The sequence below is a fragment of the Megalops cyprinoides genome, chromosome 19 (genome assembly GCF_013368585.1).
Source record: "Megalops cyprinoides isolate fMegCyp1 chromosome 19, fMegCyp1.pri, whole genome shotgun sequence".
Lineage (NCBI taxonomy): Eukaryota > Metazoa > Chordata > Actinopteri > Elopiformes > Megalopidae > Megalops > Megalops cyprinoides.
In genome coordinates, this window is record NC_050601.1 from 5,202,328 (window position 1) to 5,223,066 (window position 20,739).

At 44.9% G+C, this 20,739-nt stretch overlaps 1 protein-coding gene across 1 annotated transcript; it reads right to left on the minus strand.

The window, feature by feature from the left end:
* Positions 1-18,060: 18,060 nt before the first annotated feature.
* Positions 18,061-19,104, minus strand: LOC118794447 (relaxin-3-like). The gene is made up of 2 exons (XM_036552699.1): positions 18,854-19,104; positions 18,061-18,406 (listed from the first exon to the last, which is right to left on the minus strand). Exons 1-2 carry the CDS (start codon positions 19,014-19,016, stop codon positions 18,111-18,113), a joined length of 459 nt encoding a protein of 152 aa, XP_036408592.1. The 5' UTR covers positions 19,017-19,104; the 3' UTR covers positions 18,061-18,110.
* Positions 19,105-20,739: the final 1,635 nt, after the last annotated feature.

Below are 20,739 nucleotides of genomic sequence, written 5' to 3' on the forward strand. Positions count from 1 at the left end.
TGTACCTGAAATCAGGGTGTCTGATGTACTGAACACATTTTTACAAGTCACTGAGACAGTTTTTATACTAAATAATCCGATTTGACAGCTGTAAATATACAATCATTCTTAGGAACATAGCTGGCTATGTATCAGTGAAGCTTTCTAATTAAGTATAGGTACAGTAATTGGAACTACAGGTGGATAGCAAGCTAAATATGCTTGTCAGGGGTTTATATGTAGTTAAGACGGACGAGGATGCAGTTTTTTTTTTTTTTTTTACTGTGTACCCCGATTAAGTTATTGCAGAATGTTAATGCAAAATGCATGTTTAGGAAAGGATTGTAATCATGAATGATCTTAAATGTGAACAGCAAATCTAAATATTCTGCATATATATTATTACACTTAAAGCCTAGCGCTACAGAATGTTTACAGCTCGTTCGATGCACTAGTGTGAACAGACAAAAAACTTGGCTGAACGAGCAAAACAGTGTTTAGGCAAGGTAAATTTTATTAATAATAAAGTTTGTTGCATATTTACATGTACTCAAATCTGTGTTTAAAGCTTTAAACAGGTTAATACGTATAAAAAAATCCTTCCATATGAAAAATAACGGTAGGATTTTTCATTGCAGCATGAAAGCCAACACAATGTTTTTGTTTTGCTCCTCCTGAAACGGAATGAACAAACAGAATAATGAACAGGGAGGGTGCCGAAAGAAAAAAAAAAGTCAAAGCATATCGCAGTACACACTTGAAGACAGCAGGGGGCGATCTCTCAGTGACAGCCTAAACACCCCCTAGTGCAGGGAGAATGAGGTATAAGTGAGGTGTAAGTGTGTCTCCAACTCACAGTGGTTCATTTCATCGTACTGGGATTCCACACACACACCAAACAGTTTACAATCCATTATAGTCAGTGGCATTTTCTACACCACCCCATCTGTTGCAAGATGAATTTTTACCAGGTTTGGCATGATTTGTCACCACATTCGGGGATTTCTACCCAACCACCACAAAAGTCATGGACCTTGTTTTGCACAAGGAGGTGTCATTGCCGGCAAACCTTGTTTTGGGAACTGTGTAATTCTGTACTGCCCACTAAATGTGAACATGTTTCATTGTGTACAGATAAATGTTTCCTGTTGGAGTTTGTCACAGGACAGACAGGGCCTTAACTGGACAACCCACATCCTGCCCAATTACTCCCCAAAGAAACAGCCTCTCCGAGACTACAAGATGCTCACCTCAGATCTGTTGTAGATGTCTGTCTTTTCCTGTAGCATGACATGAGTGGATAATACTAACAGTGACAGGCATTACAGTTGAGACTTTGTACTGATATGTCCATTTATTTACATTAAATCTTAAAATATTCCACATTTGTTTTAAGTAAGTAAGTATTATAAGTAAATAAAAATGTACTAACTAGATGCATTTTGGAAGCATCTTTCTTCCAGCAAGTAAGCAATCTATTTTCTGTATTACCTGAGTTGTCCCATTTGCTGTATTGCCTGAGTTGTCCTTTTTATTTTCATATTTGTGCAAATATTTATTCATTTCATTCATTCACTTGAATTTTTTACTCACACTAAGCAGTAATAACACTAGCTATTCAGAGGTTCCTGGCTTGTCTTTTTTGTTTCATGGAAAACATCTGTTGATTGTATTTCAAGAGTATGTTTGACATCAGCTGCTTTTATTTCACTCTGTATCCATGATAAATAGATTAAATTTACAAACGCTGAACCTAATGTCAGTGACCATTTAAAAGTTTACTTCTTTAAAAGATTACTTCAAGTTTTGTTTCACTGTGTCAGCATTCACAGCATAGCTAATCATGTTCATGTTCTTCCCTGAGCCTTTCTGGTTTGAGATCAGTTTTGTTTTATAGCTAATAATGGTCCAGTTAAGGATTCAGATACAGAAAGCTCACCCTGGAGCAGTGTTCAGGGCACTCTCTTTCCGAAGCAACTGGAATGCTATGCACATGACTGTACAGCCCATTGTGACCTCACAGAATCAGTGTTCTCTGGTGTGTACCACAATGAGCATTGCTGTATACAACGATAAGGGAAACCATGCACTTGAGCAATTTTTGCAAAGGCTGGATGATCTGAATACAAATGTCCACAGTTCTCAATAATAATTCCTTAAGATTCCAGATGCACAAAATGCATGATACCACTTCTTTAGCTGGATACAGAATTCTGAAAATGTTTTACTTTCAGAAGTACAGGAAAACTGAATTCCTCCAGTATGTAAAAAAATATTCTTCCACATTAATTGAGCTGGCCTTTTACCCAAAGAGGTTCCGTTAATGTTGGATTATTTGTCCATGTACCCGTAAAAGTCTTCACTTGTTGGTGTTCTGTGGTCCCTGAGAGCAGCTGGTTGTGTGGCGAATCTCATTCTTTCTATGTACACAAAGTGTGTACGAATGTTATGCTACACACTCCTCTTTTCCTTCGTCACGAGAAAACCCAAAGGAGCAGCTGTAGTTGCAAGGTTAAACCTCTAGGGGGGAGGGCATGAAGTGCCTCTCATACCCCGAGAAGATCTCCTGCGTTTCCGTGGGGCTCCAGGACATGCCCTCCTCCCTCCCTTCAGAGTCGATCATCTGACTGTAGTCCTCTCTTTCACCTCCCAGCTCTGACCCGCTCCTTTCCCCTTCTCTCCACTCCTCCTTGCTCTCCTTCTCCTCCTCCTCCTCCTCTTTCTCCTCCTCTGTCTGTATTTTCCCCTCGTTGTCCCAGCCATCTGTCTGTCCATCGGGCTCAGGTGTTGCCTCCAAAAAGGACTCCCGCTCCTGGGGCTGGATTTCAATCACCTCCACATAACAGAGCTTCTGATTGTGTTCCGCCAGGGAGAAAAACCCGGGCCAACTGCCAGTGTACTGTTGTACAGATACACAAAGAGAAAGGGAGACACTCGATCAGTCTGGGTGCTGGGGTGTCCATGGCTTGCATATGACATTTTGAACTTCTGAATGAGCTGTGATGTTCCCCAATACCCCCACTAAATGGCCGGCAGCTGCAGTGACTGACAGCTCGATTACCCAAGACCACCCAATGCAAGCTTGTCCTATAAGGCTGCCTCACCATCAAGACCTAACCAATGAGAAGGACTTCTGATGAAAAAAAACACCATTAAAATTTCCACAGATGCATCTATGGTAGCTTCCAACAGCATTATAAATGTATTCCAAGGCAACTGCTTCCTTATACCGTCCTTCTGGATCTCAACAAGGTTTAAAAAATATAGGCAGTGCAATGTACAACAGAAATACAATGTGTATAGTTCAACTGAACAGCTTGTAATAATCAAGCAATCCACTTATACGACTCAAAGTGGGTTACTGAATAAATGGAAATTAATACTGTGAACACAGAAAATATATACAAATCACACACAAAAGTGCAGGGTCTCTTTTATATGCAGCATAAATATAATGTACTTTTTATGATGCCGATATCAGCTGGTCACTCAAGTGAGTGTGACATGACGGTCAGCTCTCACCTGTATTTGTCTGAGCAATCCACTGTTTTTTGGATCAGGCACTTTCTCACAGCACCAGGTCAGGCCCAGGCAGTGCTGCAACATCTTCAGTCTGCACAAAGAAACACAGGCACGGCAATTAGATGTGGCAATAATAATATACCGTCCTTCAATTATGCTTGAACAGGCTTCATTACAGTATTCCCTCTATCCAGATGAGGAAGTCAATCATATAGTTTTACACATCGCTCAGTTTCTAAATTGCATAATTATAAATTATTGTTACTACTGTATAATTATGAATTCAAATTATGCATTGTATAATGTGATAAATTATCATAATTTATAAGAAGGGCAGCTCAGGCTCAGAGATACAAGGATGGATTTGACACAGGTGAGGGGCTACACACAACAGACCACCTCCTTACCTAAGGTACAAGAATACCAGGAGCAGACCCAGAGCAAATGTCACCAGCAAGGCCACTATGGTGTAGGTGACGTAATCTGAGAGGAGGGGAAGATGGGGACAAGTGTACAGAAAAAGAGAAAAAAATGAGACTTCCAAAAAAAGAGGGGGATGGCAGTGCACACACAAGTGCACAGTTATCACTGAAATCCATGCCCTGCACTTTGCATTTGCTTTTACTCTTTACAAATGTTAAAGTTTTACAACAATCTCCACAAACCACTTGCAATCCAACCCTCTATTTTTAGTACCTGTCCTTTCGGGCCAAAAAAAACAAATTTCACCGCTGATGGACAGTTACTGTGTGCATGCAATGGGGTGAGATCACTTCACATGACTCCTTTAAGTCCACCCCATGGTCCTTTTCATGAGAAATGAAAGGTCAGAGCAGCTCCACTTGCCCTAGTGTTATATTTACAGTGTATCTAGTTCACTACTGCTAGCTAATGGCTGTGGACTATCCCCAACTCCCTAAGCAAACACCTCACAACTTAACCTGAAAAACTGTACTAGTCTACGGTCCTAGTTAAGCAGAGCTCTGTCTGCAAGTCCCTTTCCATGACTGAACAGATCCCCTTTTGAGCAGGAGCAGATGACACAGCAAAACCGAGCTCCTGGCCCAGCGCAGGTGAGCGGTACCATAGGTCATCATGGTGACGAAGCTGATGTACGCCCTTGGGCCCTGCCCCGCTGTGGTCTCGGCGCGGATCCAAAACTGGTACCTCTGGCCCGGATGCATATCCAAAAGCAGCAGGCTGTTCCTGTGTCCGCTGACGTTGTACTCTGGGAGACACGGGGACAGATGGGACGAGTTGAGTATGTGTGTGTGTGTGTGTGTGTGTGCGTGTGTCTGTGAAGGAGACTAAGAGTTACACGGGGCCCAGAAACACAGGCTTCATGGGACACATCGGCAGGGATGGGCTGGTCCTGTCTCTGAGTGGCAATGCATACGATCATGCATTTTCGCAGCAATGTAAGGGTGACACTGAGCTGAGCATCCATCAGGGGGGTTACCCTGAACTACACCAGGCATGCCAGATATGCGACTGAGCAGCAGACCCACGGACTGGACTCATGGACTGCAATTAAAGGGATTTTGCATTTGAGCAGGTAAGTTACATTCCAATGAATCTATAAACCAGCTTGTGTCCTAAATGGGACCGTAGCTGAATTTCAAACATGATTTTTGGGAATATTAAAGTGACCCTTAAGGCAAATGCAAGTTAAAATTCATCATATTTTTAGTGAGCCTTTATCTTGATGGTCATTTGATTCATTACGAATCCCGCTGGTTTTGCTTCTGTTTTTATTGGCTGCAGCCATTCATCAGAGTGTTTCTGCACTTCTAGAATGTATTTCCACCAGTGCATAGTGGCTTATATACTTTCCTGTTTTCTACACTGCTGTTGCTCACACAGGAAGAGGAAAGGTATGTGGGTAAAGGTGTGTCGGGCTGGGGGATGGTGATGTTTGATGGTTTTTTTGATGTTCCTCAACAATAACATGACATGTAGGTAGCTGGGGAGTAAATGGACCATAAACTGCTCAGTTTAGCAGAAGCCTATATTTGTATAGGAATAAAACATACATGCCTCCATCTGTTGTAGTCAGTGTTATTAGCAGATTCATGTGATAGAGCGCATCTTCAGTACAGCTATGCGCAGCATTGGTACACCTGTGTGGTCACCTGTGTCGCTCTGTTACTGTGTACCTGAGTGGGCGATGTGTCACAGTGTACCTGTGTCTGTTGATGTGTCACAATGTATTTGTGCCATCACTGTATCACACTGTATCTGAGGGGGCGATGTGTCACAGTGTACCTGTGTCTGTTGATGTGTCACAGTGTACCTGTGTCATCATTGTATCACAGTGTACCTGAGTGGACGATGTGCCACAGTGTACCTGTGTAGTTGCCCTGTCCCAGGTGATAGCGTAGGATGACACCCCTTCTCTGGGCCAGGGGTATGTGGTCCCAAGTCAGAGTGACACCAGAAGATTTGATTTCAGAAACCTGGAAATTGGCCACTGTCGGAGGAACTAAGACACAATTGAGAAGGGAAGATGGAGACAAGAGGATGAACAGAAACATTACTACGTGAAACAGACACAGAAGAAGGCAGGAGAGCGTAGCTTGTTTTAATTAACTTCCACTCTGTGACTGGGAGACACACTGACAGACAGAGGCTCAGACTTAGAGACACACTGAGTGTAAAAGGCCATTTACCTCCCTGCACTGTGTACGCAATGACAGATCCAAGTAGACAGCTGCAGTTGCTGAAGACACCGAACAATGACAACTTGTAAGGGGTGTAGTTCCTGTAATTGCCTGCAGGTGGGGATACAGACACAGCAGTCATGAGCAAGCAGACGTGTGACCACAGCTGAGACAATCCGCTTTTGAGAAGATGGCTTTACCTTTTAGTCACATCGCTGAAATGATTATGTACAATTATCTCTAAACAGTGTAAAAAGTGTACAAATTTTATCTTCTGTCAATAAATAAGTCTCCCTTAAAACATAAAAAGGAAAGAGTAAATTTATCAACTCTGAAACAACTTCAACCTCCCGAACAGACCTGTCAGGATGACGCTTCTCTGAGACCCGTTCACTTTTATCCAATCAAATCCTTGTGTCTGATGGAGTCCCGCCTCCTTACACTGCACCACATATTGTACATCCTGAGTTAGGTTGGGGGATGGAGCCCATGACACATTGAGGCTCCGCCCGTCCATTGCCACAGTAACAGAGACAGCCAATGGCATTTCTGGACCTGTGAGGAGAGGCACGTGATTCAAACCACAGCCAATCACACTGGACCTCCATCATGTGGCTGGACTCTGTGGCTACTGAACCATACACAGGCATACTACGTGTGTTTTCCAAATAATTAACGTGTAACGGTTGCCGATGGCTCACCTGCTTTGGGGAGGGGAAGGGAAGCAGGGTCTGTCCCTCCCTGTGAGGTATAGGCCATGATGTTCACCCCCTTCACCCCCCACAGTGAGAGGGGGAGGTGACTGCAGCGGCCACCGCAGATCTCTGATTGGTTCGCGGCTCCTGGGACACCCTTCCTGGGCCCCACTTCTTCTGTGGAGAAGTTCATCACCGTCACATTCCCTGTGCTGTGTTCTACTATCAGCAAATACCCCAACACCTTCCCACGGGCCACAGAGCGGGGCAACTCCTACGTGGGGGTGGGGGAGAAGGAAGGAAAAGAGGGGGGGGGGGGGGGGGGGCACAAGAACAGGAAATGGAGAGGGAAGTATGTGTGGGAGAGAGAAACGGGGCTCGTTTAGGGGGTGGTCAGAGTTCAGAGGGCCAGGTCAGATCATGCACTCAAAACATATGGATCAGAAGTAACCAGGCATTCCCTCTATCCATCTACGATTTTTTCACAGACTGCACCAATGCAGGAAGTAAGTAAACGGCACTCCCATACAATGTTTCACCTGCAAAACCAACGCTTGGCTTCTCACCTTAAAGGCCACACAGAGAGCAAGCCTCAACAGGCATCCAGAAGTAACTAGGTCGCTGACAGGGAGAGATGTGTTGCAGGGGCACTGGTGAGTCACTAAAAGGTACCGATGAGTTGCTAAGAGCCGCTGGGGAGCTGCTAAGAGACGCTGGTGAGTCCAGTCACTGAGAGGGACTAGTGAGTCAGTAAAAAGCACTGTTAAGCTGCAAAGAGGAACTGTTGCTAGGAGGTGCTGATGCAGCGGTGACCTGAGGAGGCCTGGCCTTCTTACGCCCTCCCTACTGCAGTGGGGCAAAGCCATTTATGATCTGCTGCTGCAGACTCCCAGCTTATGGTCTGCTATTTCTGTACTTTCTGAAAAAAAAAAACCATGGGCTTCAGACCTAAAGAATCGTATGCACACAGTTACCATTGAAATTTTTTTTGCATCCCCGTTTTGGAGTCACCAGTTGCATGTTAGGCACCCTCACCACATCTCACCGCTGCACTTGAGCAGCAGCTCTGGGGACCGCGAGTGCAATCCTCTGACACACTCACGCCCCTCGCAGGGACTATTTTTCACACTACAAGTCCCACAGTGCACCACAACAAAGCAAACAAATGTCCGCGGGAGGATCACTGAAGTCATTTTAGGGGTTCATAGGCACCTGAGTGACAAGGAAACCAGCCCTACCATGTAATAACAAAGCTAATTTGTTGTGGCAATGTGGCCTCCGTGTTAGTGTTGGCTAATGACAAGAATGGGTCTAATGACACTCAGGCTGTAGGGCTTAGTCCACTAGAGAAGCACCTTTGCTGATTTTGCTGACTGGGACACTGGGAAGTCTTACTGAGTTTTTTTGATTCAGTTATGCACACTCAATCATTACATTACATTACATTATCGTCATTTAATTTACAAATGTAAATGTAAATTTAGTAGACGCTCTTATCCGGAGCCACTTACACAGCTTGCAATTTTTTTACAAGTTACCCATTTATACAGCTGGATATTTATTGAGGCAAGTCTGGGTTAAGTACCTTGTCCAAGGGTATAACAGCAGTGCCCTAGTGGGGAATCGAACCAGCAACCTTTCAATTACAAGTCCTGCTCCTTACCACTATGCTACACTGCCGCCCAGCTTCTTCTAATAATGACAATGGACTGCTTAATACCGCATTCATATAGCTACCTTCCAAACAATTGCACATTCGGACTGTCCATCAGACATTCCACAGTCACTCCACACATCCATCTTCCCATCAGGAGCTGAGAGAGAGAAAGAGAGAGAGGGAGGCACCTGGTAAAATGACCAACCTGACAGTGCACTGCATTTCCCATGAGCACCAAACAGCATCACCCTGACCTGCCTCAGAGCTGAGCACTCTGTAGACGTCGCTCCAGTCACTCTTGACCTTCCCTTCGCAGGAACAGCGAACCCGGAACTCGTACATTGAGAAGGGCTGCAGGTTCTGGAGCAGGAAGTGTTCCTGCGCAACATCGTCTCCCTAAACAATGGATATACACACGCACAAAAACACACACACACACACACACACACAAATGAGCATGGTTGGACTTAGATGTATCTATACTGGTAAATGGCTTCCAGAAACACAACACATTTTGTGTGTGTGTATATATATTTACACATAAAAAGACCTACTTCTTGATCTTGACCTACTTCCTATTTTCACTTATTTTCACTGATGCTTTCATTCAAAGAACAGTTAGTCAAGTACAATGAATCAATAATCCAGTCCTGTCACAAAGGAAGGAGACCACTACAGAGTATAAAACAGCTTTAGGGAGTTTTGGGTCCCATTTGTTATTACTTAATAATTGTTTATTATATTCATTGCCATGAAGCCTTGCTGCAAGCAAGAAATAACCTCAAATAAACAGCACACTTGATATTCACCCGCAGCTTGTAAGGTACCCAGAAGAGCCATTACCATCACACAATCCAAGCCGAGGTACAAGTCCGGTGCCCAGCGTGTCAAATTTCAAGATTTGTGGCAAAATCAAAAGGGCAACTGGAAGAGCTGAGCTTGAGTTGTGGTGCATGTACCGGCTTTAAAATGCATCAGAGAGCCACAGTATTCCTCACCTCTCTCCAGGCTCCCTCTTCCTGAGTGCGATACTGCACCTCACAGTAGCCCACCAGCTCGTCACACACGGCACTCCACAAGATGAGGATCTCCAGAGGCTGGACGGAGTGATTAGTGATGACTGGAGCACGGGGCTTCACTGTACAGAGAGAGACGGAGAAAAAAAAAAAAAGGATTCATTTGTGCCCCTCCCCTCCACCTCCCAACCCTCCCAACCCCGAACCCCCCCCCACTCCAAACTCCCGCTGACCTCCTCTCTCAAACCCCCCCAACCCACCTTCCCCACCACCCCCCCCCCCCCAAAAAAAGAGTGGAAACTTAAAGGGATGCATTGGCTAACTCACCAATTTCACCAGTGTGGAAGACAGCTTTTTCAGACTGGACAAAGCCCAGCCCGTTCTGGGCAACCACCCAGATGGTCATGTTTTCCTCACAGAAGTCAGTGTAAGGGACAGTGGCACTCCTGTTAGTGCCATTCACCTCTCCCTCAGGGTTACATCTGATGACACAGAGTAAGGTTTATAAACACACAAAACCACACGTCAAGACCGTTTCGCGTACTTCTCTTACACACGTGAACATCACTGTGGGTGCTAAAGAGAGGTTACAGATCAAGCAAATACTGGCTGAAGCATGTGAGGCCATGAATCGTGTCAGTTTGTTTAACTCTGATGCAAAACAACATCCTCTGCCTTCACAAAAACCCAGCTTCCTCAAGCATTTCTCATATGTGTCAAAGCCTCAACCTTTCAAATGAGGCAATGTGCTTTGCCGAATTTTAAAAGTTCTGTTTAACTGTGGCCAGTAAGCCATCCTTATACTTGCAAGAGAGAGAAAGATAGAGGGAATCGCCAAGCAGAGTGAGAGCCTCTGTGTGTGCGCAAGCATTCATGCAATTATGTGCATGTGTGTACGTGTGTGGGTGCATGTATGCATGATGGGCATGTGTGTATGTATACATGTACATGTGGGTATGGGTCTGTGTGTGTGTGTGTGTGTGTGTGTGTGTGTGTGTGTGTGTGTGTGTGTGCATGTGTGTGTGTGTGTGTGTATGTATGCATTTACATGTGGGTGTGGGTGTGTGTATGTATGCATGTACATGTGGGTGTGTGTGTGTGTGTGTGTGTGTGTGTCTGTATGCATGTACATGTGGGTGTGTGTGTGTGTGTGTGTGTATGTATGCATGTACATGTTGGTGTGTGTGTGTGTGTGTGTCTGTATGCATTTACATGTGGGTGTGTGTGTGTGTATGTATGCATGTACATGTGTGTTTGGGCGTGTGTGTGTGTGTCTGTATGCATGTACATGTGGGTGTGGGTGTGTGTATGTATGCATGTACATGTGGGTATGGGTGTGTGTGTGTGTGTATGTATGCATGTACAAGTGGGTGTGGGTGTGTGTCTGTATGCATGTACATGTGGGTGTGGGTGTGTGTCTGTATGCATGTACATGTGGGTGTGGGTGTGTGTGTCTGTATGCATGTACATGTGGGTGTGGGTGTGTGTCTGTATGCATGTACATGTGGGTGTGGGTGTGTGTGTCTGTATGCATGTACATGTGGGTGTGGGTGTGTATATGTGTGTGTGTTAGACAGCGAGGGTGTGTAAAAGGCAGAAAGGCCCGTGCTTACTCCTCCTCATCTTGCTCCCAGTGCAGTGTGTAGTTGGTGGGGAGCAGTGCCTGCCGCCCGGGGTCCCAGGAACACTGGATATCTCTGTCATCATAGCGAATGTGGCACTCTGGGCGGGACGGAGGGTGTGGAGGATCTGAGTCAGAGAGGGGGAGAAAAAAGTGGGCAGCTTAAAAAGAATGGCCACCGCAGTTCCTGGACCTTTGGTGACAATGACACCGGAGCGGAAACCAGGGCAGTGAAGAGGAACAGAGATGTTTTGCAACATGCTCTGCCCTTCCCCCACTTTGCAACAGTTGTCGAGAAACATGCAGACAGGCAATACCTCGAATTCGACGTGCGCAAAAAAAACGAACACAAACAGGAAGCAGCCTCTCTGACAGGCAGAGAAGCTGGCGGCGCTTCCCTTCCAGCGACCGAAACGGTTTCCCTCCTGCGGCCGCAAGCCTGAATGTGTCTGCCGAAACTAGGCAGCCGAAACCAGATCTGATCCTTTTAGCGGGGTCATGAGACTCGCTGCTGCAGAATCAGCACCACGCTGCTCCACATGCAGGGCGTAACCCGGGCGGCGTGCTACAGGAGAGCGGTGGCCTCCACCCAAAGCACAATGCATTGCTTACGCTGCCACAGTCTGAATAGTGCCTTGAACTGAGGAAAAAGGGAGCTCCTGAAAAGAACTTCTGCATGAGTGCTTTCTGTGATCACCGAAAGCTTTCTGAACACAAACATGTAACTCAAGCGCACACACAATCACTACATTTTTTGTTTTTTTTTGTTTCACACAATATTTTTTCTTGTGAATGAACGAATGAGCGTCCAAACTCCAGCTAACCCGCATGCTCATATAAGCAAAAAAAAAAAAAAACCTAGTGATCTTGTGACTGTAGCGTAGTGGACTTCTGTTGGCATCTGTTGACTAGCCAGCTTACATAAGTTAACTTGTGGTAGGGCTTGAATGGTGTTATGCTCACGCTCACTGGTCTGTGAGTTTTGTTAGCCTGGTCTGACAATGTTGCTCATTAAACTTGAATAGATACACTTACTGTATGTTCTAATGTGCTGAAAGTTTCTCTGGATAGGAGCGTCTGCTAAATGCATGTAATACAATGTAATGTAACTTGCTCCAGAGAAGATCACCACTTGAACCCTGTGCACTTAACCCATGCACGCAGAGTGATGTCATACTCACAGCCTCCCTGTAGTGTGATGTCACAGTAGCTGTGTGACTTCAGGCCGGCGCAGGTCAGCTCACACCGCAGGTGGAGAGCGCCCTTAACGGGTGCAGGGATGGCGAAATGGGCGGTGTCATTGGTGTGCTGATAGGCCAAGAGGGGCTTTCCATCAACGGTGAGATGCAGGGATTGGCTCCTACACCCTGGTGGGAGGTGCCTACTCATCCCACACGCCCCTGACACATTATGGCCAATGTGGAAATATTTCTCCCACAGACATGTCACTTCCACTCCCACTGCTGCTGGAGAACAGGCAGAGGACAGAAGAGAAGGTGTGCAAGAGAGAAACAATTAACACTGTACTGTAGGGCTGGACGATACAGCCGTCGCGATATACCAAATAGCCATTTTTAGCGCAATAACAGCTATCCCCATCATGTGGAGTTAGGTTTCTTCCCCTATTTTTCTCCCTTTAGTCATACCTGATGAGGGAGGACCAGTTTTCCAAGTTATTGAGCTAAAATAGCTATTCGGTATATCTCGACGGCTATATCGCCCAGCCATACTGTACCGCTAACAATTAACACTATTGCCCTCCTTATTTAACCATTATATGTTCTGTATGTCAGCATGTTTGTTTTACTTTGGCAACACAAATGTGTGTTTGCCATGCTAATGAAACATTTATTTCATCAAGGAGGTCATTAAGAAAGTCAGTGTGCTTGTGTTGAAATCAGTCTTTTAGGCTTTTCTCGTTATCCTCGATAATTTATTTCTCACAATTTGGAACTGACACATCTGTGTGAGGATATAGGCATGTACACCGTGATTTTAAGCTCTCACATAACTAAATCAAACAATAAAAACGTCTGGTTTCACTGTGTAATAATATGATGACAGTAACTAATTCAATAATAACAGTAATAACACACAGTAATAACACACCAGTAGATTGTGACTGAATTGTGTACACAGTGCTCTCACTCACTCACTCACTGAATCATCCACTGACTCACTGACACACACACTGACTCACTCGCTGACTCAGACACTGACTCACTCACACACTCACTCACTCACCCTGCTGAAGGAGACTGGCAGACAGCAGGAACAAGCAGGCACTGAGCCATGCCATCACGCAGGACACCCGGCATCTGCACAGAGACAGGAAACAGAGACAGAGGCAGACGTTCTTCAATCACCTCCAGGTATCATACCAGTGATGTGGGGCATGCCGACACCCCGTCTTTAACGTCCTGCCTTAAAAGTATTCTGGCAGTATGGTGTGGTTCACTGTAATGTTTGGGAGGGTGGACTGAGGCAGCAAGAGCATTATTTTGAATTCTTAACAGTGGTGTTATACTCTTGTTATACTCAATGTATTTATGATTTGCTCAACGCTGATGGATGATGGGTAATATGTATGTCACTCATGGACTCAGAACACAGGCTATTCAAATAAAGAAGAGCCTTCACCTTAAGGTAAAGTCAGGCCTGCCTACACTCTCCACCTGTAGAGACACATTCTGTTTCTAAACAAACCCCTGGAGCAACCTAAGCAATAAGAAGTCAAGGTTTTCTTTTGTCTTTAAAAGATCTGTTGTCAGAAAAGTACCACATATTGCAAAATGGCCATATTTCTTGGATTTTGCATATCACAATTGTTTGATGTTTATTTTTCTGACTTTGACCCGCAGTCTCTGACTTTTCTCGAAACCCCACAGACATAACCCTTACAAGAATCAAGCTTGAGATAACCCCCCCCCCGCCCACCAATCCCCCAACTCAAGTTCCTAACATGCCAACCAAACCTGCAGCTCAACCGGGAAGCCCGTACATTGCAGTGCCTACTCCTGACCACTAACCCACACTGCTGTCTCTGAGTCACCACCACATCACAGGCTTCGCTGCGCTCACGTGCCCATCTTCAACTCGAAAACCCAAATGCAGCAGTTTCACTGGCCGCCCCGTCACTCAACAGCAGGAAAACGGCAGCAGGGAGGCTCTGAGTCACATTCAACCAAGGAAGAGGTGTGCCACTTTGACAATAGCATTGCTGGACTTGAGCTCTTTAATTCTTGTTACGCTGATTGTAAATGCCAAACACACACAGCTACACACACACACGGTGACCCTCATTTTCCCACCCCTGCGCATGGTTCCATCATTCTAAAACATGACTGGCTTGGAAATTTCAGCTGCATATGAGGACATACCAGTAGGTAACATGGAAGCAATATACATAGCTCAATACATGTTTTCACTTTAAAACAGGATATTCAAGATTAAATGCAAAGCAGCACTTTTATTCTTCAATATGTAAACTAGGCTATGTAAACTAGGCAAACTGTCTGAAGTATTAACGTACACAGTCGAAGATATCTATGATGTACTCAACTATATTTACGTAATTTTATAAATTTTCCAGACAAATCTACTTTCCACAACATTCATTCAAAGTCCACAGATCTAGTGAACTCGTCCTGAGACATTCTGAGTATTTCTTTAATTTATGCAGACAAACTTCAGCAGTGGCCACCTGAAACCTAAATTTGTGCAAACCAAAACAACAGAAAAAATGCAAACAAGTACTTTGTGGTCACCGGTAAAAGCAGCAGGCTTGAGGCTTGAAAAACAACACAGGCATGAGCGTGTACAGACACCGCAACAGATTTTTTTCTCTTACACCTTCGGTGCACTTCTCGGAAGAAAGACGGTGATGTTTCATTTTGACTTTTTCTTTTCTACCGACCAGGCAGACACAGTGCCATGCCTTTGAGGCCTCTAGGCTGTTAAGACCCTGACAAAGCCTCCTCCTTGCACTATTTACATTGCACAAGATTATTAATAAGTCTACCATTGGCAAAACATAATTAACATTTGAACAAGCAATTCCATGCTGATATACAGTCAGTAAGAACTGAAAGTGCAGTACCGGTACACATTCTAGCTTTACTATTTTGTGATTCACTCTGTGTGTGTGTGTGTGTGTGTGTGGGGGGGGGGGGGGTCAGGACCCATAATTCACAGCAGGGTATCAGCTGGGGGTAGTGCAAAGGGTCCTCAGAACATCTAAAAGTTCTGAAAGAATTATTTTGGCTGTGTAACACAGGAGGGACTCCAGGGGGATCTCGTGAAAGAAAGCATTAATGAGGTATTCCCGGCCTTGCGAAAAAATGTCACGGCACCATCACTGAAAGGTCAAAGGCAAAAAATGCTGTTACTTCCCAAGTAGAATTTCTTCGCATTTTCCCTCAGCTCTTCCCCTTATTGTTGGGCTGGGAATTAAGTGGGTTAAAGTGTCCCAATCTAGCACAAAGCATTTTCACCTGCCCTCCAGTGCCCTACGTACATGCATGTGGGGTAACTCCTCACCTCAGTCTGATATTACACGGCTCCTTTTGTTTAAAATCCCTGGGTTCCTCCTGTTTTACTTCAAGATCTCATCTTCTGCCAAACCCAAAAACGAGCACACAAGTAACATCTGACAGCTTTAAAAGGTCTTTGTTTATCTACTGTCTCAGCGTTTTGTCACCCAATTTCTGCATAGCTGCATATCGTCACCCAATTTCCCAAGCGAATTCTACAGATCTGTGTATGAGGGGTGGAAGTAATAAAAACTTACATGAAATTTAATTCCCAATTTACTTTTAATTTAGTTTTTGTTACTTCCACCCCTCATAAACTGTGTGCTAGACAAACACAGTGTTAAAACCAACTATCACATTTGTTTTTGACTACTGATGATTACCTTCGGTCAAACACATTTTCAGTTAATGATTTCAAATTTGTGGATAACAGCTTTACTAACTGCTAACTAGCTATTAGTTTTGCTTTTAACTTTGACTCAGGCAAAAATATTTTGTGAGTAACTAAGTTCAGCTATGAACATACGTACACAAACATTTTAACTCGATTGCAACTTGTACATAGGAAAAGAGAAACCCATGTAATTGACATTCAAGGTGTCAAAGACAAGCACAGGTTCTCTGATAAAATCCAACGAACTTTCCCTTCCAATTCAAGAGTAATTTTCCCTTTAATGTGTTAGTAATGGCTTTGTTTTATTGTCATAGTGATCTGACGGATACCTGTAAAGGATGTAATCACGTTTTAGCCTTCAATGGCGCAAGTTAATGCAGTAGTCAGGTAAATAAAACAAAAATAAATACAACAGACACGTTCCTACCCACAATATTATTAGTCCAATTTAAAATCCTACCGTGGGTCATAGCAATCACTAATTTTATCTGCAATTTCAATGTAACTAAGTTTCTTGTTCAATCCAAAGATATTCAATTGTATTGCAAGCGTAGTGCTACCAAAACACAATAAAGTGCGCTTAATTACACACAAAAGGAGTTATGAACGATTTTGTTTTCTTCCCGTCCATATTCTGGTCATCTGCGTTTCATTTTTTTCCCACTGTTGCTTAAATAAGTCGAATGCCACGAACATCACATCAATAAAAGAAAAAGGCATATAGTTCTCCATTCAGTACAACTACCACTGGTGCTCTCTGCGTACATACAACAGCATTCTACAGTTAACTCCACAAACATGCAGTTAATTCTCGTAACTATTACGTTAGTTAAGATTGATGTTATGCTACCTACGAAGTCTAAACGAAATCTTAACTTTTCTTTCCTTGCATCATAATCCAGCTGCATGCATAGGTTGGTCAACCACACCAGTTCGCTGGATACCTAACTACAGCTGCTCCTGTGAGCTTCTTATAAAATATTTTTAATCTCCACCTGAAACAATCCATGTTAGCTACTCCCGTACCTCTGACGAGTAGCCTGAAGGCTATGTCACCTTCAAACGGCGTTACCACTGGGAAATATGTATTTAGACGTTAATGGTACATACCCATTCACAACATCTCAGCAACAGTGAGGCAACAGCTACTTCCCGCAGCCCTGCTCCGCTTAAGTTTTCTTTGTTATGACGTCACTCCACCATGCTCAGTTGCATCCGCTATTGAAACGCCCCCCTTGACGGGAATGCAAACCTCGCAAGACATGATCGAGGTCTTAGCATAGCACTGCTTTATGACCGCAGCGAAATGTAATAAGATACAGTTGGACAGATGTGCTTTTGACCGGTATTCTGTATTTCATACGGTATGATATGGTCTGAGATGTGTGCAAGAAAGTTCACGTTCAATGTTCAGTGTGTTGACTGCTTAGATATCTTTTTCTTTATTTTCAGTTATTGCATAAATACTAGGAAATTCTTGATAACCACAGAATTTGTAACTCATAAATGTAATAAATGCAACCACAAGAAGTATGGTATTTTTTCAGTGTTGGGTTCAAATCTTGAAATATAAAGCATATTTAAAAACTATAATTTGCTTTCAGGATTGATGTTATTTATGCATATTTATTATACCAAATATGTCGGTTTGTTTGGGTTTATACACACAAACACAACTATTCACAAAATAATGCAAAAAAAATCACCTTTATTAAAATCTGCTGAATAACTTTCAAGGTCCTTGTACAGTGGCTTCAACATTTTTCTCATCAGCACATGGTTAAAGAGGAAACAAGAAAACCGGAGACAGGGGCAGATTGAGCAATATATGCAACACTGCAATGACAGCCTAATGACAGACAAATAGAAGGCAGAGACTTAACAACATGACGGTCAGGCACTACAAACTGCTCATTCCACTCGTTACACAGGCATAGTCATACAGGAAAAGAGGACATTTCCTCCACATGGGGGGGGGGGGGGGCAAAAGAGAAGGGGAAAGAGAGGAAAGACAGAGAGCAAAAGGGATGAATCTCAGCACAGCGAGCTGATCTCACTCTTGCTGCAGCCCCACTTGCAACAGGCGTTGGACAGCCCCACCACCACGTCGCGGCCCTTCCTGTCCGATGTCCGTAGGGCCTCCAGCACTTCCTCTGAAATTAGGGAGCGCACTGAGCGGCTGAGCACGGCGCCCTCGTTCTCCTCCCTGGCCCAGACCGAGGGCTCTCTCTCGGGGACCTGCTGGTAGGGGAGTTCGGGGAGAGAGTCGGGGCTCCAGCTGTCTACGGCCTCATCGTCGTGAGAAGAGAAGGGGTCCTGAGAAAGGTCTCCTGAAACAGAGGTGGAAGGGGGTTTTAGCAGAGAGAGATCGGCTGCCATCCTCACCCTCAAAAGGTTCCCAATGTTGCACCGACTGTCGAAAATCAACAGACAGACCGAAGCAAGACAAGCTATGGTGCTCAAATAAGCCACAGGTACGCTGGAAATGGGGGAAGCTGAGTGGCTTCACCCCAAAACAGGTAGACCAGCATAGAGGCTCAAATGACTGAGAGACAGCCCAATGACAAGGTGAAACAAACTGAGTGCAGTGAGAGGATTACACACAGACACGCAGAGACTCAGCAGCGTAGTGTAAACAGCAAGGGACAGGACCCATAGTTGGCCAGTTCGATTCCCCAGCGGGCCCTGCTGTTGTGCCTTTCGACAAGGTATTAAACCAGAATCACCCCAAACGTAAGAGCACCCGCTAACCAACCGTAACTGTAACCCGGTCTTACCTGCGCTCCTGACTGACCGTCTCCACCGCGAGCCCCCGCAGGTGAAGATGACCGCCCGGATGAACTCTCGGCCGCACAGTTTGACTCCGTATGTCGGGTGTCCCTCTAGCGCCTGCACGCTGGACACCAGCAGGCAAACGGCCAGCACCACGGCTTTCCACATCACGGCACTGTCGGAGCTCGGGGGGGGGCGAAGAGGAGGGTGGTCCGCTGCTTCCTTCGTAGCAGGCGTCTGGGTGTCTCTTCGTTTTTCGGCGTTGGTGAGTGTTGTGGCTCCTCCTGTGCCCCAGGTTCTATTTATACGGGGGGTCTGGGGCTCTGTGAGGCAGAAGCAGGACCGGCGCACACTCATTCGCGGAGGGAGTCACAGATAGCCAAGAGAGATAGACAGGGACCTTTACAGAGACAATATGGAAACCAAAGGTGCTGTAATTAGTTAACAATGCCAAAATGTGGAGTGATGTCAGGGTGTGCTCTAATCTGATTGAAAAAGGCATTTACGTCTGCCGGCCCCCCCCCCCCATCCCCCACCCTTCCAATTTCTGCCTTCTGTGATCTTCAGCCCTCTAACCTTCTCTCCCTTTATGAACACTTGAACTGTGGATATTGTTATCCCACTCACATGGAATTCACACACACAGAGCAGATACACACTAAGCTGGTGTTCAGGTTTATTGTTGTATGTATAGCTTATGCATGTATATGTATATATGCTATATATATATATATGACAAATTGGATAGAAGATTGAAAAGCTGTTTCCAATACTCCAAGTTTTTTGAGAACCTTCATCTTTCTACTACACAATGAGTGTAGTTCTAAAGCATATTTTGTAATACTATGGATTACCAACACGGCGCTGGTAAGTACGACGCTGTGCCACTCCTTCATCCATCAGTTCAGCCATAACTTAACATTCATTTATTCATTGTAGGGGGGCCAAAAAAACATGGAGGCAAAAAGCAGACTTGCCGTAAATGTGAAGTGTAAGGTGACACTGACCCCTGCTAACACACAAAACTAACTGTTACGCTTTGTCAACACACAGCTCAAGAAAAAGATACCTGTTGAGATGACTGCCTGCCTAACCCTTGTCTGGACCAGCTAACTTGGACCTGGTAGTCCCTTTGTCCTTGTTTGTCCTCTCTCCTCACAACTGTTGCCTAACACTCCAGCTCTGTGTTCAGGAATTGGTCCCACACGGGACTGTGCCATTCAAGGTGTCTCCTCTCTGACCTCTTTGAGCTTTGCCTCTATGCACAAAGTGAAGGGGGAAACAGGAGAGAGTGAGGGCAGGCGTCACAGTGCAATGGGCAGGAGGGGGTGAGAGAATGAGGAAGCAGGTGACATTTCCACGCACAGATAACAAGGACAGGTATTCTAATCAGGCGAAGCAGAGAACTGCGTCCCCCAGGCCCTATCAGTGTGACCACACAGTCAAAGGTCCCTCGTTCCCAAAATGACAATGACACAGTAATTAATATACTGATAGTCCTGCGCACCACATGGCATTTCAGCAAGATATGAGGCGGGAGATTACTTTTCACATTGTCTGCAAGCCATCGGTTGGGGTTAAGTGCGTAACATCTTCACGCACCAATGGAATGCCCTTATTTTACGTTGTCTCCTTTTCAACGCTCTTCCTCTCTCTCTTGCTCTCTCTCTCTCTCTCTCTCTCTACAAACGTGTGTGCGTGTGTTTGTGTGTGTGTGTCTATGTCTATGGGAATGTGCATTTGTGCGTCACATCAATGAAGTGCAAAGAAGAGTGATGTCGATATTTTCAGTGACTAAGTGTACTGCAGGCCTAGAAATTAGGTTTGTACGTTATTGAGGATTCATGCATTACTGGTCAGGGATTTTACAGTCCAGAGCGCTAATCACCGT